The 16,285-nt window shown below is 46.8% G+C and overlaps 1 protein-coding gene across 1 annotated transcript in view; it reads right to left on the reverse strand.

The window, feature by feature from the left end:
- The window catches only part of csmd3b (CUB and Sushi multiple domains 3b), a 2,394,280-nt gene that overhangs the window by 428,801 nt on the left and 1,949,194 nt on the right, over positions 1–16,285 (reverse strand). The window contains exon 28 of the mRNA XM_038809755.1: positions 2,750–2,906. Coding sequence (XP_038665683.1) covers positions 2,750–2,906 — 157 coding nt within the window. The remainder of the gene's footprint in view (positions 1–2,749; positions 2,907–16,285) is intronic.

A 16,285-nucleotide genomic window follows, 5' to 3' on the forward strand; every position in this document is an offset into this window, starting at 1 on the left:
AAACATCCTCAATGTCCAATAAAGGGCATTAAGGTGGGCCCTCGAGGTTGGAAGGTCAATGGATGGTCCTCCAGCACTTAGTTATTGCCAGTGTCAATGACCGAGATGGGAGTTATCGATTCATGATGGAAAAAGAGAGATTCCCTGAAAATGAAGGCATCCGCTAAAAAAGGATTAGTTCCTTTTCAAGTCAAGGTGACCACAGGTGCCTGAGGGCTGTCATAATATCCACTCATGTATATAATGAGATGCAGACAGGCAGTGATTGACACATAGGATGACCAATGAACACACAACACAGAACAACCAATCACCAGAAAGACACCACCACCATAAAGCTCACAGGGCATTAAGACTCCCGCTCTTTTCGGGACCCAGGCACTGAGATAGTCAGAGTGCACAAGTCAGTGGACATTACTGCCATGTGGTAGCTAATTAATCTGCTCGAACCAGTAAGAGGTCATCAGTAGGATTAATAGAGTGTCAACCCACAGCTGAACATGTACAGCCGTTCATAGTTTAAATAAAACAGTGTTGGATCATCTCCGGTGTTAAGACGCTTGTTTCTAGCTTCCCTGCATCCAGTTGCAGTCAACGTCAAACCAACCTGCCGAACACATCAAGGGTTACTCCTCCATGGGATGGAAACGGGCACAACTCTGTCTCAGCAGCTGTTATGTGTCAGGGGGAGGGGTCTCTCACGTGATCCATTGCACCTACTCCTTCCCTAAGTCAACTACATTGGCCTGGAGATGCTCAGGCTGACGCAGGCCTCCTGCATTCTCGAAATGAGAATGGAGCCCTAATATATCACGTAAAGTTCATTTATAGGTCTGAATTGGATGTCTTCCAGGACCCAGTGGGAGCAGGTTCAACACCGAGTCACTCTCAATGAAAATGGCTCTAGGTCTGGATTGTTGTGGCAAACCATCATGGAAGGCAGTAGTGTGAAGTTCCGGGCATGTCCACCTTTGATTTGGACCTCATACCAGTTTAAAAATCCCAGTCAGAGAGCGGGCAGGAATGTGGAGTTGAGGTAGACAATCAGTCATGATTGTATTAAATGGGGGAGAAGGCTCAAGGGACTGTTGTTTCTATTTCTTCTGTAAATCATGAATATATCTTGTGAGACATAAAGGCTACCAGGAAACCCCCGAGAGACCTCTTTCTGTCATCTACCATCTGCACCGCGCTCTTGCTTGAACACAATGTGGCTGATAGATCATTGCCAGCATGACACGACAAGTTTTAATGTTAAGTCACAAAGCATTAAAACTACAGTCATTTTTCTTTTATGTCCAGTAGTGCAATGAAAATCTATCCCCATCATTGCCAATCTGAACAGAACCCTCAACATTACAATGCATTTTAGTCAGCGTCACCTCAGCCCCGATAGAATTGAAGTTATTTCTGTCATTTGGATAATACATGAATAAATGGGTCCTTCTGAGGGTAAAGTTTTTAAGATCCCTTACATCTAGGAATCCTTCAGCTTGAAAAGCAAGCCTGAAATATTACATGACGAATAATGTGACCACAGTTTGCACGGAGAAATGTTGCACAAGATATGCACTGTGGCAGGAGATTCTCTTCCTGACATTTCAGAAATCCATAAAAGAACTTGCATTCTTGCTGGGAGAACAACTGAAAATAGCTTGGTTAAAATTGACATATTATTGGTCTAAAGACCTTCTAACATTTCACTGCAATATTTGCAAAATTAACACAATTTATAAAATCTATTAAATCTACAGTTAACAGAATCGATCATTTGATTGCCCAAGGACTAAAACATATTAGAATAACTGCATCCTAGATTATTTTGCTCTTAACATTCACCATTTAATTCAGTATTATGTCCACGATATAATGACTACTCCTGGAAGCCTGTTCAACAATCATTATCTTCTATAAACTCAGATTATGTTAAAGATAGATCAAAATCATGACATAATAGTCAGAAAACATTTATTTATTTGGTGATATAAATTACACTGAAACCTATTCCTATATAATTTATTCATTACATTGTCTAAGGGTGTCACACTGTAAGATTTTGTGTGGGCTGCAAGGAATTTTCAAAAATGGACACCATGTAAACAGGGTTTTCGTTATCAAAAGGCCTATTGTTTTTCTCGGTTACTTCTGTGCTTTATGATGTTGAGACTACTTATATTTTTTTGTTATTGCGATTTTCAATAAATTCTCATCATCGGGAAAACTCAGAACTGAAGCCATGATGCCAGTCCCTGCCATGTCCAAATCTGTTGTTTGGTTTGTCTGCAGGAAGCAGTCATGACTACCAAAATAGAAGAGATACATAGCTCATCTGGATCATCTCACCCACAAATTAAATAAGATGTTGCAAAGCGCCTTTGAAGAAGACAATACCTATCGAAGGAATCTTTCATTTTCAAGCAGTTTCAACTTTCTAAAAGGATATATTGAATTATAGAGCCTGTTAGGTTTGGATCAAAGCTAAACAAAGAGTCAAGATGTGCTCAGGTGAACTTTGCACATTGGACAACCCTAACCCTAATTTTTCATTCATTTTCATTGTGACAGCAGATCTATTACAATTGTTCCTGTAATTTTTTGTACATGACTTTGGAATTAAAGAGTCACTTAAATGGAAGTAATTTCCAACTGTGCATAGAATTTGTATTGCCTAAAATCTGGTTATTATACAGACAAAACACTGTAATGTGCTCCCTTGACCATACACCACAAAGATGTTTAAAACACTCACCAGTGTAAACAAGCTGAAAACCTTCATCAGTTGCTTCGGAGTCTGTATTAAACTCCAACCACAGGTGATTGGAGGTACTGCTCAAAGTTATTCCTGTCATCCCAGTACCAGAGAAAGCCCCCAGAAGATGGGAAGAGCTGTCTTTTCCATCATATATCTAACAAGAGGAACAAATTAACAGATAATTTCACTATTAGATAAATTGGCAGATAGAGAAATGTGAGCAAAATAGAGCCAATGCAATATAAGAATCACATAATTACTACATTATGTTAACTTTCTGACTTGGCATGATAGTATCATGGGGCAGAGATGATAATTGGCCCTTAAGGCTTTGAACTTGTACTAAAACATGAAAATCTTCTCTGTGAGCAAAACTCAAATATGAAACTAAAAATGCAAGGGCCAGTTTGAAAAGGCTTGCCAATCCATAGGGCTGCCTCTGCTCATTTTCTTTCCATCATGCTTTTGTGCCTGCATCCAGTCTTTCAGAAATCTTCATGATGTGCGGAAAGGTCTCTGATGTACAGATAGATTGTTGAACAATGGAATAATTGGAACACATGAAACAGGTTGTAGCCAGGCAGCAGATTCCAACCTTACCTTGCAGTACTTTCTTGGTTGTATTTGTACAAAAATATTTTTTTTTCCAACTTTTATTTTTGTAGCAGTAGCTTAGTATGCAACACTGGCTCTCTAATCACAGTTTTATATTTACAAAAAATTAAACTGCTTCAAATTCATTCCTCAATGGAATTGGAAATAGTGTTGATGCTGTATCCATGCATTCTGAAGATTTTTTTAAATTTCTTAAAGTAAATGAGATAGTTGGAAAAGTTTGTTATTTGTTTAACATTATAAATTTGATTATACAATGGTAACATTTTCCATGATTTAAAACAGACCATCTATGAGTAATGAGCCCATGAAACTTGACAAAAAGCAGTTACGCAGCATGATTAGGAATATTTAATTACTGGTTATGTTTTGACAAAAAAACATTTTGCAGGGTAGGAATGTACAAAATGGGTTCATTGCCCATATGAAGCTGCACACTGTGGGTGGGAACCAGAATTCACCATGTTTCTACTGCAAGTAGATAATGGCCAAACATCTGATAAATGGGGGAAGGTAAGCCTTCCAGTTAGCCCTCCCTCCCATTGTTAAAATATGGTTTGGGAGCCATTCCTAGGCTACATTGAGAAGTCCAGCTTGCACGCATGCTGTACACCAAGCAGAAGCCTTGCCAAAGGGTTCACCAGTGACTGCAGGAGAATTCTAAAACAAAATTTAACACCGAGACACAGAAGGAGATACTCGGTCAGATTCCCAAAAGTTTGGAGATAGGTTTTATGGAGCATCTTAAGGTTTTAAGGAGCATCTTAAGGTAGTAAAGTAAGAGGGAAGAGGGGTGCAGAGTTTGTGGGAGAGAATTCCAAACCTTGAGGCCAAGGCAACTGACGGTGTGTTGGAGCAATTGCAAAGGGGGTTACACAGAAGCCCAGACTGAGAAAGCTACAGATACCTCAGAGCATTGCAGGTGTTATGATGGACATGTATCTTTAAGGAACAATATCTTAATCTGTGGTCAATTATTACCATCAACACAGGATATGATGCACTAGTCCCAACACTTTGCAAAAAATAAAGTCAGTTTAATAAAGGCATGGGAAGTTCAAGGCGAGTTGTAGAGATATGTATTAACACAACACTATATACATGAGGCCAAGCTACAGCTTAACTTGTCCTCTCTTCTTTCTAGTCAGCCTCACACTAGCTGACCTTTAATACCAGTGCTAGTAAACTACCCCACCCCTTCGCACTCCCAATGAGCATAGGGAATCAATCATCCTTAGTTGGATGTGTCATGTGCATGTTATTACACTCCTCCCCGGCCCCAAAGTCCAAAAACACATGAAGCGAATTGCCACGGCGTTCCTTGAAAACCTCACCGGAACCATGTGGAGGCAGGGCCCAACAAAGTTCCACTCAAAATCCTGAGCGCTCAGATCTACGTCACACATGAAAACACCAAGGAGCTGTTGCGCCAAATCTCTGGCTGTACTCCTTTCAGACTCAGATAAAACTGTATTGTGGGGAAAGGTAATGATGGCAGATTTAAAGGAGAAAGAGACTACACTGAAGGCAGTCAACTGTTTACAATATTGGCAAACATGGGACCAAGAAGTGAAGTTGGGCTGTCAACAGTTTAGTAGAAATAGGATCGCTGGAACAGAAGATAGGTCTTATGGACAAGGTGAGCTCAGGCCTAGGTTAGGGGGACAATATTTAGAGGCTGTTTGGGCAGGTGGGCTAGTGGAAAGGTGAAACACAGCAGGGGCAGGTAATTGAATGTTCTCGATCTCAGTGACAAAGGAATTGATGATCTTTGCATTTATTGTGAGAGATGTGGGCGGAGGGTTTTAAGAATACGGCTTATAACAGAGAAAAGAAGGCAGAGGTTATCCTTGCATTCCAGGACAATCCTGAAATAGTGAGCACCTTTAGCAGATAAGAGCAGGACACAAGTCGTGTTTCAAGTGGTTCAGCCATGTCTGCTGGTAGATGACGTGACCAGTTTTCAATTATATTGAGGGTGTGAATCTGGCATCTCCAATGTATATTTCTTACAGAATCTTATATACTGCTGAAAAAAGATAATTTTTTCTCGAAGATTTTCATCTTGCACTCATAAGAATATCAATGTCAGAGGAAGAAATAACTTAAGACTATATGAAAAGAGAGTGCTGATTGATAGAGGCATTGCCATGTAAAATGTACTAGTTGATGCTAACTGACAGTTAATTGTCAATCATTGTTTGAAATTTAAGCCAGGCAGCTTGACTCCAGTTAGGCATTGTCCTGCGGAATGAACCAGCAATTGGCTGTTATTTATTTTGTTCAACTGAAACAGGTGCAATGTGTGTTCATGTTCTTTCAGTCTGCAAATAAGGAATAAGGTTAATGGGGGTTGTTGGGTTACTGGTATAGGGTGGATACGTGGGTTTGAGTAGGGTGATCATTGCTCGGCACAATAGCGAGGGCCGAAGGGCCTGTTCTGTGCTGTGCTTTTCTAAAAAAAATAACAGGGCCCTGTGCATTAATATATGTAGCTTCCAATCTTATTATTTCTTATTTATTCTTATCCATTTATTCTTTCATGGGATGTGGGCATCAAAGTCCAGTATTTGTGGCCCAAGCTTAATTGCCTTTGAACTGAGTGACTTGTTAGGTTATTTCAGTGGGTAGTTAAGAGTCAACTATCTTGCTGTGCATCTGGAGTCACACAGGTAAGGAAGGCAGATTTCCTTCCCTACAGGACATTAGTGAACCAGATGTTTTTTATGACAATCGCTGATGGTTCCACGGGCACCATCAGGGAGACCAGCTGTCAATTCAAGATTATTTTTTTTAACTGATTTTAAATTACATAATCTGCTGTGGTGGGATTTGAACCCATGCCCCAGAGCAGTAGCCTGGCACTCTGGATCACTCATCCAATGACAGTGCTACTAAACCACCATTTCCACCTAAAATCTGCAAGATGTGCGAAGAAAACAGTGGTTGAGAACTTGGAACACATGCCAATCAAGATGTGACCCCAGCAAAATGGAGGTGCCAAATGAGGTTGTTAAATAAACCACAAGAAATTCATTCACCAGCCACATTTATTTGTCATCAGCAAGCTGTGGGTGCCAACCATGGGCTTGGAAGCAGCTTGAAGATTATTCAATGTCTGTGCCATGCAGACTCCTGAAACATGAGTTGTGGTGTGAGAGAAATCAAGAGGTGATTGATGGTGGAGGCGTGAGCATGGCTGACAGTTGCCTACGAATTTAATGTGGGGCCAGACAGTCCTGTCTGCTCCGACCGGCTCCACAATAAGAAGTTAAAACTTATTGTTTGGGTGAAATCTTCCCACTGACCATATTAGAATCACTGAGAACACTGACAACAGCATTCCTGACACCAGCTGCAGTGAATTATTCACAAAAATTTCCAAAGACATACTCAGTTGCGAGTGCAAAGGCAACAGGATAGAAATTGGGCTCTGCTCTATCTGTCTGTTTGGGGGAAAAGATTCAATTTTATAAGCACTATCACTCATGTCACAAGGATGCCTGAAATGTGTCTGATTCTCCATTGGGTCAGGCAAAACTCAGGCAACTTCCTGAGCACTGTTTTAAGGCCCATGCATAAGTCAATATCTGTTTCAGGAGTTTTCTTGGACAGTCATTAAGACTTAGCAAACAGGCTCCATTCAGGTTTATGTGTTCTTCAGCAACCTAACCAATGGATTTTCCTGGGACTACTGTAGAAGTATTTTCTTTTAAGGTCATCTTAATACTGTATAGATCATCGGTGAGCAACAAAACGCTTCCTGTAGGGGTTCTTTTGATTTAACCTACTGAGTGTGTGCCTAAGCAACTATGTCAGAGTTGTAGGAAAGGTTTATGTTTAATAATTAGTTCAAAGTTTCGTTATGGGTGATATTTAATTGGTCAAAGAAACTTTCTCCAGGATCAGCAATCAATATGCAATCTCAGTAGTAACCAAATCGTTCCTTTAACCAAATATATTGATATGCCTTTACAACTCTCCAGAGCACACAAGATGCATCAATTTGGCATTTTCGGCTCATGAGCCCGAAGCATCAATCATTAGGAAGTGACAACCATGCATCCTCTTTTGTCAAATAAGCGGACAAACAGGTTGAAATTTTCCAGATGTAACGACAGTGGGATCTTCCGGTCCTGATGATAGTGCACCCACCACCGGGGTTTCCCAGCAGCAAGAGGTGCATTCAATGGGAAACCCTGTTGACAATGGCAGGACCAGAAGATCACGCTGCCAGACCAATGTCAGGCCGCCACAATACATGCGGGGGGTGCACAGAAAATCACGCCCACAAATTGCATTGCCGTGTCTTGTTATCTTAGTGGAAAACTATAGACATAACAGAATAACTGGGAAAAGCTTTATTGAGAAGGACACTACCACAAGCAAATGATATCTTAGGGGCCAATCAGGAATTAACATGAAGTGCAATCACCAAGGTGATCATCATTCTTAAGAGAACAGAACATTAATCATAAATAATGAACCAACCAAGGACGGATCATGCAGTGCCTGGACCAATCAGAGCTCAGAGATGCTACTGACCATGCACTGAGGTAATGCTTAGTTTGGGTCAACAAGCAGCCACTTTTAGCCATCCTGCACGCAGCATAAAGGAGCAAGAAGAAAGAAGACAGCGGACAAGCAACAGGACACTACAGTGATAACACTGCAGCCGTCTAGAAGTCACGAGCCTATCTTCCAGAGTGAACTGATTGCTTCCACTTCCTCATTACAGTATTATATTTTTGTAGTCACTGTAATAATTCGTGGAACTTCCAGCAATATATCCAGCGAGTACTGTAGCTAGTTGGAACTGAAAGCCCTTGTAATCTGCTCTCCCACTCAGTGAAACAATTGCAATTGACTTAAGTTTTACAAATAAGTTGAAAGATCTTACACGGTGATAAGTCGGCCACCAGCAGGATTCCCAATATCACACAGCGGGCACGCATCGGAAGATCTTGCTGTAACTTCATTCTGGGATGAAATTGATTTTGGGGCTTCTTGCTGCTGCCGCATGGATCCTGCCAGCAAGAGCTTGGGAGGCTTCTGCCCAGTGGACTGACTAAAATGTGTTTCTGGAATGGGAAGGGGCCCCATGCTGCACCAAATTCAGTGCTAATGCAACAGTCATAAAGGAACCATCTCTTTAAACCAATGAATCTTTGGCAAATTGAAGAGTACCTGCCAGTAAGCTGGCTGAAATAGCCAATCCAGTAGGACAAGGGGTCAAACACCAAACTTTACAGGTCAGATAACAACCTCAATGGCAGTGTATTTATCAACTGGAGCCACAGAGAGAGAGCTACAGAAATTGTTATTTTGCACCATTGTATGAAAAACTCCCACCTTACTGTTCCATTGTTAACCAAAGAATCAGCAAGGTTTTTTTCAATCGGTACAAATCAGTAAACAAACAACCGCAGTAAAAATGCAATTTATGCATTTTACTTTCCTGAAACACTAAAATGGAAATTTTACAGAATTGAATTTAAGTGATTGCTTTCTGTTTCCAAGCCACTCAAAATCCAGATAATGAAACTTCATCCTATTACTCATCAAGGAATCAATACTATTGAGTAAAGCTTCCTTTCTTTTGGTTTAGTTTCATATCACACAGTCTATGTGCTGTTCTGTCAAAGGGCAAGTTTGAAATGATGGAAACAGGTTTTTATTAAAAAGAGTAAACAACAATAGTTTTTGAATACACTGGTTGATCTGTGATGGCATAATGCAAAAAAAGGGTTCCTCTTCACACGTCTTCTGTTACTTCACACTCTCTTCTGTTTTTGTCTTCCCGATTGTCTACAACATTTGTCCCTTCTTCTCTCTTTCTGACTCAGTTCTTTTTCTCATATCTTTTATCCTGACTTCTCTCATTTCCTTTATGACAGATGCTCTCTGAAACAACCTTTGTGAATGCTTCTCACAATTCCTCCCCCTTTCTCTCTCAGTATGGCCACGCTTCTTTCTTTAGATCTGACATTGTTGACTTTTTGTCTCATTTGCCTGGGGTTGAATTGAACTGGTACAAAATTCCCACTGTCGCACCTGGAAGCAGACGCTGATCCTGCTTTATCCAAGGTGGCATCTTCCTGGTGAAGGTCCTTTAGGAACTGCTGTCAGAGCCCCACCCAATTAGGACCTGCAGCCTGTCCCCAAGAGCTACCAGCCCATTTAGAGGGCTGGCAATTCAGCCACACCACCATCGTTGGTGGCCATTGACTGCAGGTAAAGGGAGAGGGCACCTCAATTGCCAAGCCGTCTTTGAAATGAGATAACTGAGGTTGGGGAATCAAGGAGAGATTGCAGTACAATAGTGGTTGCCAATGCTGGGGTAGGGCGAGGCCACAGTCACTGCCAGGTAGTTCCTCAATGGGCCTATGCATCTTCCAAAAAGGAGGCTCCATATTCTCCACAACCCACTGGGAGGCTGTTGCTTTCACTATATGGTCTTTCTACGTGATGACTAGGGAGATAAATACCTACAGAAATTGGAGTAGCTGCTTAAGTAGTTCTATTGGGCTGTTGATGGGTGGCTGGTTAATTTCAAGCCCAGGTGACAGATTATGAGAGCCCAATCCTTCGGTCAATGCACAAAATGATCTGGTCCCATCCATGGATATGAAGCCACCGCCCCTCTCTTCTGGCAACAGCATAATCATGAAAATTTCTTTGCAGATGTCCAACCATTGCAGAAACACCTCCATCAAGTCAGAGGCGAGGCCATTACTTTCAGCACCATTCTGGCTGTGGTTCACATCCCACCACAAACAAGACTCTTTATCAATGTTTATTTTGAAACGATGGGAAATAAATATTAAAAGATTGGGAGAGACAAATGGCGGGATTCTCCGACCCCACGCAGGTCGGAGAATCGGCGGGCAGCGGCGTTATTTCCGCTCCCGCAGGGTTTTTGAATCTCCCACCGGCCAAAAACCGGCGTTGTGCAAATCCCGCCGGCAGCCTCTGAAAACAGCTGGCGCCGGCGGGATTTCATTTTTTTTTAGTGTCCACAAATCTCCGGCCCGGATGGGCCGAAGTCCCGCCGACGTGGCCACGGGTCACGTCGGCGAAAATCACAGTTGCTTTAAACCGGCGTCAACCATTGATGATGGTTGACGCCGTTCAGTGTCGGGGGGTGGGTTGCGGCATCGGGGGTGGGTTGCGGCATCGGGGGGTGGGTTGCGGCATCGGGGGGGTGGGTTGCCGGCATAGGGGGGGGGCATCGGGGGGGGGTTTGCGGCATCCGGGGGGGTTGCGGAATCGGGGGGGGGTTTGCGGCATCGGGGGGGGGCATCGGGGGGGGGGGTTGCGGCATCGGGGGGGGTTGCGGCATCGGGGGGGGTTTGGGGGCAGCGGCGTGCAGAGAGGGGGGGCTACGGATGCCCTGGGCCAACGCACCGTCGCCCCCCCCCCCCCTCTGAATGCCGCTGCCCCCTACCCCAACCACCCCCCCCTCACCACCCCTACCTCCCTCCAACGCCCCTACCCCATCCCCACCACCCCTACCCCCCTCCCGACCACCCCTACCCCCCTCCAACGCCGCCCCCCCCATCTCTCGCAACACCGCAACCCCCCCCCCCCTCAACGCCGGGTCCCCCCCCCCTCAACGCCGGGTCCCCCCCCCCCCCTCAACGCCGGTACCCACACCCCGTCCCCCTCCCACTGAAGGCCGGTACCCACACCCCCCACCTCTCTCCTCCTCCCCCCCTTCCTTCCTCCCCCCTTCCTTCCTCCCCCCCTTCCTTCCTCCGTTAGTGGGGGGGGGGGGGTGCGGCGTTAGTGGGGGGTGGGGGGTGTTGGGGTGCGGCGTTGGAGGGGGGTAGGGGTGGTGAAGGGGGTAGGGGTGGCGAAGGGGGGGTTGGGGTAGGGGCAGCGGCGTGCAGAGGAGGGGGGCAACGGATGCCCGGGGCCAACGCACCGTCGCCCCCCCTCTGCACGCAGCTGCCCCTATCCCAACCCACCTCCCCTCACCACCCCTACCCCCTTCACCACCCCTACCCCCCTCCAACGCTGCACCCCGCACCCCCCACCCCCACTAACGCCGCACCCCCCCCCCCACTAACGGAGAAAGGAAGGGGGGGAGGAGGAAGGAAGGGGGGGAGGAGGAAGGAAGGGGGGGAGGAGGAGGAGGAAGAAGGGGGGAGGAGGATGAGAGGGGGGGGTGTGTGGGTACCGGCCTTCAGAGGGAGGGGGACGGGGTGTGGGTACCGGCGTTGAGGGGGGGGACCCGGCGTTGAGGGTGGGGGGTTGCGGCGTTGCGAGCGTTGGAGGGGGGTAGGGGTGGTGGGGAGGGAGGTAGGGGTGGTGGGGAGGGGGGTAGGGGTGGTGGGGCGGGGGGGAGGGGGGTAGGGGGTGGTGGGGAGGGGGGTAGGAGTGGTGGGGAGGGGGGTAGGGGTGGTGGGGAGGGGGGTAGGGTGGTGGGGAGGGGGGTAGGGGTGGTGGGGAGGGGGGGAGGGGTGGTGGGGAGGGGGGTAGGGGTGGTGGGGAGGGGGGTAGGGGTGGTGGGGAGGGGGGTAGGGGTGGGGGGGAGGGGGGGAGGGGTGGTGGGAGGGGGGTAGGGGTGGTGGGGAGGGAGGTAGGGGTGGTGGGGAGGGAGGTAGGGGTGGTGGGGAGGGGGGTAGGGGTGGTGGGGAGTGGGGTAGGGGTGGTGGGGAGGGAGGTAGGGGTGGTGGGGAGGGAGGTAGGCGTGGTGGGGAGGGAGGTAGGGGTGGTGGGGAGGGAGGTAGGGGTGGTGGGGAGGGAGGTAGGGGTGGTGGGGAGGGAGGTAGGGGTGGTGGGGAGGGAGGTAGGGGTGGTGAGAGGGGTGGTTGGGGTAGGGGACAGCGGCGTTCAGAGGGTGGGGGCAGGCAGCGGCGTTCAGAGGGGGGGCAGCGGCGTTCAGAGGGGGGGCAGCGGCGTTCAGAGGGGGGGCAGCGGCATTCAGAGGGGGGGGAAGCGGCATTCAGAGGGGGTGGGCGACGGTGCGTTGGCACCGGGCATCCGTCGCCCCCCCTCTCTGCACGCCGCTGCCCCCCAACCCCCCCCCCCCCCCCCCCCCCCCCCCCCCCCCCCGATGCCGCAACCCCCCCCGATGCCGCAACCCCCCCCCCCCCCAAATGCCGGAAACCCCCCCCCCCCAAATGCCGGAACCCCCCCCCCCCCAAATGCCGGAACCCCCCCCCCCCCAAATGCCGGAACCCCCCCCCCCCCCAATGCCGGAACACACCCCCCCCCCCCCCCCCCAAATGCCGGGTCTGTCTCTCTCCTCCTCCTCCTCCAAAAAACGCCGGGTCCCCCCACTTCCGCAGCTGGTGAAACTGACGCGTATCGCGTCAGTCAGCTGCTGGCCCCTCCGGGAATGGAGAATAGCGGCCTTAAAGAAGGCCCCGACGCCGGAGTCATGTACACCGATTTTTCTCGCCGGAAATCGGCGTTACGACGGTCTGCGGAGAATCCCGCCCCTAATGTCTTCCAATCCTACTGTTAAATTGATAGTATCCTGTCCCGAAGAAATGAAAGAGATTATAAACTGCGAAATCAAATCTTGCCTTGGTGTTTGTTTAAAACAATGGACTTTGCTGAACCAAAAGATGGTTGCTACAGATCGTATGATTCATACTTTCTGGAAATTTCTAACAGCGGTTACAGGGAAAAAATATAACTCTCAGTCTTGTAGAATCTCAAACCTTTCATTGTGGGGATCCATTACAATCAATGTTATAAGACCAGGCTGAGTAGATGGATCATCTGCTGTTCTCTGATTTCAAAGAGGAAGCTATCAAAACTTGCTATGTCACAGATGCACTAAAAGCTATCCTTTTTCCTTGAAGGTGGACAATGTATTTTGAGCAAAAACATAGAAACTGCTTATTAACCTGCAACTGACTCATTAATGGGTCACATCAAATGACTTATGCTTCTGATCTTCAGATTCACAACTCAGTCTGCTGTTTAAACTCTGGTCTGCAAACATCAGAGAAGGGCTCCAGATTGGTCAACAGCCTGCACTAATTCTGAGCTCCTTGAAGCCTGTTTCTATGGAAGATCTCTGTCATTGCTTGTGAAGTAGACCATGTCTGTCTCTGTATACCAACTTCATCTCGCTATATTACCATTATAGGAATTTGAGGGTGGCACAGTGGTTGGAGTTCGATCCTGGATCTGGGTCACTGTCCGAGTGGAGTTTGCACATTCTTCCCATGTCTGCGTGGGTCGCAACCCAAAGATGTGCAGGGTGGGTGGACTGGTCATGCTAAATTGCCCCTGAATTTTAATTTTTTTTTTAAACTTTCAAGGAATTCTGTAAACTAGTGCTGGCTGAACCTGTCTGAATTGTACCTCCTCAGTGAAGCAATCCTAACTGAACTCTGACTTTCTGGACTCTGACAGTCGCATGAATGGATATCCATACCTGTGAGGCCTTATTTTTAATTTACTCATAGATGTAAAAAAAAAAATTCTCTTTGCTACTTCCATTGCCTTTTAAGGAAGAGAATTCCAAAGAATCACGACCATCTGAGAGAAAAAAATTCTCCTAATCTAACTTAAGTGAGTGATCCCTTATTTTAATCAGTGCTCCCTAGTTCTAGATTCTCCGACAAGAGAATGTATCTTCTCATCATCCAACCTGTCAATAACCCTCAGGGTCTTAAAGATTTTGATCAAGTCGCCTCTTACACTTCTAAATTCTATTGGATACAAACCTAATCTCCCAAACCTTTCCTCGAAGACAACCCACCCATTCCTGAAGTTAGTCCAGTAAACCTTCTCTGAACTGCTTTGAATGCATTCACATTTTTCCTTAAAGGAGACCAGCTGTATACAATACTCCAGATGTGGGTTCATCAGTACTCTGTACAACTGAAGCATAAACACCCTACTTTTGTCATCAATTACCTTCACAATAAATTAGAACACTCTATTAGCTTTCCTAATTACTTGCTGTACTGAATACCAGCCTTTCGTAATCCATGCACATTTAACCCTAAAAAGAATTTGCTGCGAGTCACTCCAAAAACAGGCTCTCAGAGTTTGAAGAAACACACTGCAGCCTATTTCAAAAATCAAAACAACAGAGCTTACGGACAGTCAGTGAAAAAAAATAAATGACTTCAGTTTTCCCTCCATCCCCTGTTGGTAACAGTAGATACCTTACTCATTTTTGGCAATAATTTTCTTTCACATTAGTATTAAATCCAAAACTCCTGGCCGAAATTCTCTAAAAAACGCGGCTAAGTGTTAACGCCGACGTAAACACCGGAGTGTTTCACGCCGCGTCAACTGGCCTCTTGCCACAGTGATTCTGTAGCCAACAGGGAGCCAGTACGGCACCGGAGTGTTCCGCGCTGTTCCAGCTGCCTTTTGCGACCCTGCACTACTTGCCGCGGGTTCGCGCATGCGGGCTGTGGCTGCTTGCCGTGCAACATGCAGCGGGTCGGCGCAGAAGAGGGTCGGCGCAGAAGAGGGTCGGCGCAGAAGAGGGTCGGCGCAGAAGAGGGTAGCCCCCCCACAGATCACGTGCACCAGCCGATTGGTGGTGCCCGATCGTGGGCCTGGCCATCGTGGAGGCCCTCCCTGGAGACTGATCCCCCTGCCCCCCACCAGGATGGCACAGCAGCCGCAACGCCGGGCTCCCGCCGGGTGGAACCATACGTGAACCACGGCGGTGGGAACTCGGCCGGTCAACCACGGAGGCCTCTTTTACGGCCCCCGACAGGCGGCGCGTCGATCGCCCGTGCTCGACTGGCGTTGATTCTCTGGTCGACGGAGAATCGCACCCCGGCATTGGACCCGATCGCGGGTCTGAGGTCTCATTCTCTGCCCCGGTGCCGAGCGCAATTTTGGCACGAAGGCTCGGAGAATCCCAGCCTTGTCACTCGGGACATGCATCTCAATAATTTACCATTCACTCAGACCATTTTGGCACGCGGACACATTTCTAGTATGTATGCTAGATGGCAAGTTCCCTTTTTCTTACCCTAGGTTTGTCTTGTTGATACAGCTGAAAAGGGCAGTCCAGATAACAATTTAATGGACTACTTCTACCTTAATACTAAAACATCACTGTAATCTCCTCAACCCTCCATGATATCTGTGCTCCCCGCATTCTGGCCTCTTCAGAATACCCTATGTTAATCAATCCTCAATTAGCAGCCATGTTGTCAATTGTCAAGGCTCCTGGCTCCGAAATTCCATCCCCAATGCACTCCGCCTCCCTCTCTTTCGTTCTTGAAGATACCCATTTGGTCATTCACTTTAATATCTCCTTATGCGGTGTGGTATCAAATTTTGTTTTAGAGCACACCTGTGAAGCACATTCGACCTCTATGATTCCCCTTTCCTCTTGCCAGAGAATCAAGAACCAGGGGAGCAATGTTTTAAAAATACGGGATCGCATTTTTAAGATAGAGATGAGATGAAGTTTTTTCTCCGAGGGTCGTGAGTCTCCAGAACTCTCTTCTTCAAAAGGCAGTGGAGGCAGAGTCTTTCAAATTTTTGAGGCAGTGTGAGATGGATTATTTTGATTACCAAGGGCGTGAAACGTTGCCAGGGGTAGGCATGATTGTGGGATTGAAGTCACAATCAGATCAGTCACGATTTGATTGAATGACGGTGCAGGCTCGAGGGGCCAAGTGGCCTCCCTCCCGTGCTAATTCATATGTACTTATGTTCATATGTTAAACGTGCTATAGAGGTATAATATTGTTGTTGCTATGGCTTCTGATGATCCACTCTGAGCTGTTCAGCACCCATTCTCAATTCAAATTGATGTTTAGAATTAGATAATAGCCTCTTCAAACACGTAAAATTGGAACATACTGTAGAAAATTGGTCAATCTTTATGTTCGGTACAACTCCAACCTTGAATTGAATGCTAAGATTGCTACACCATTTTCCTGCTGGTTCTTCTGATTCTGGCAACTTGCTTCA

This window comes from Scyliorhinus canicula, chromosome 10 (assembly GCF_902713615.1).
Source record: "Scyliorhinus canicula chromosome 10, sScyCan1.1, whole genome shotgun sequence".
Classification (NCBI taxonomy): domain Eukaryota; kingdom Metazoa; phylum Chordata; class Chondrichthyes; order Carcharhiniformes; family Scyliorhinidae; genus Scyliorhinus; species Scyliorhinus canicula.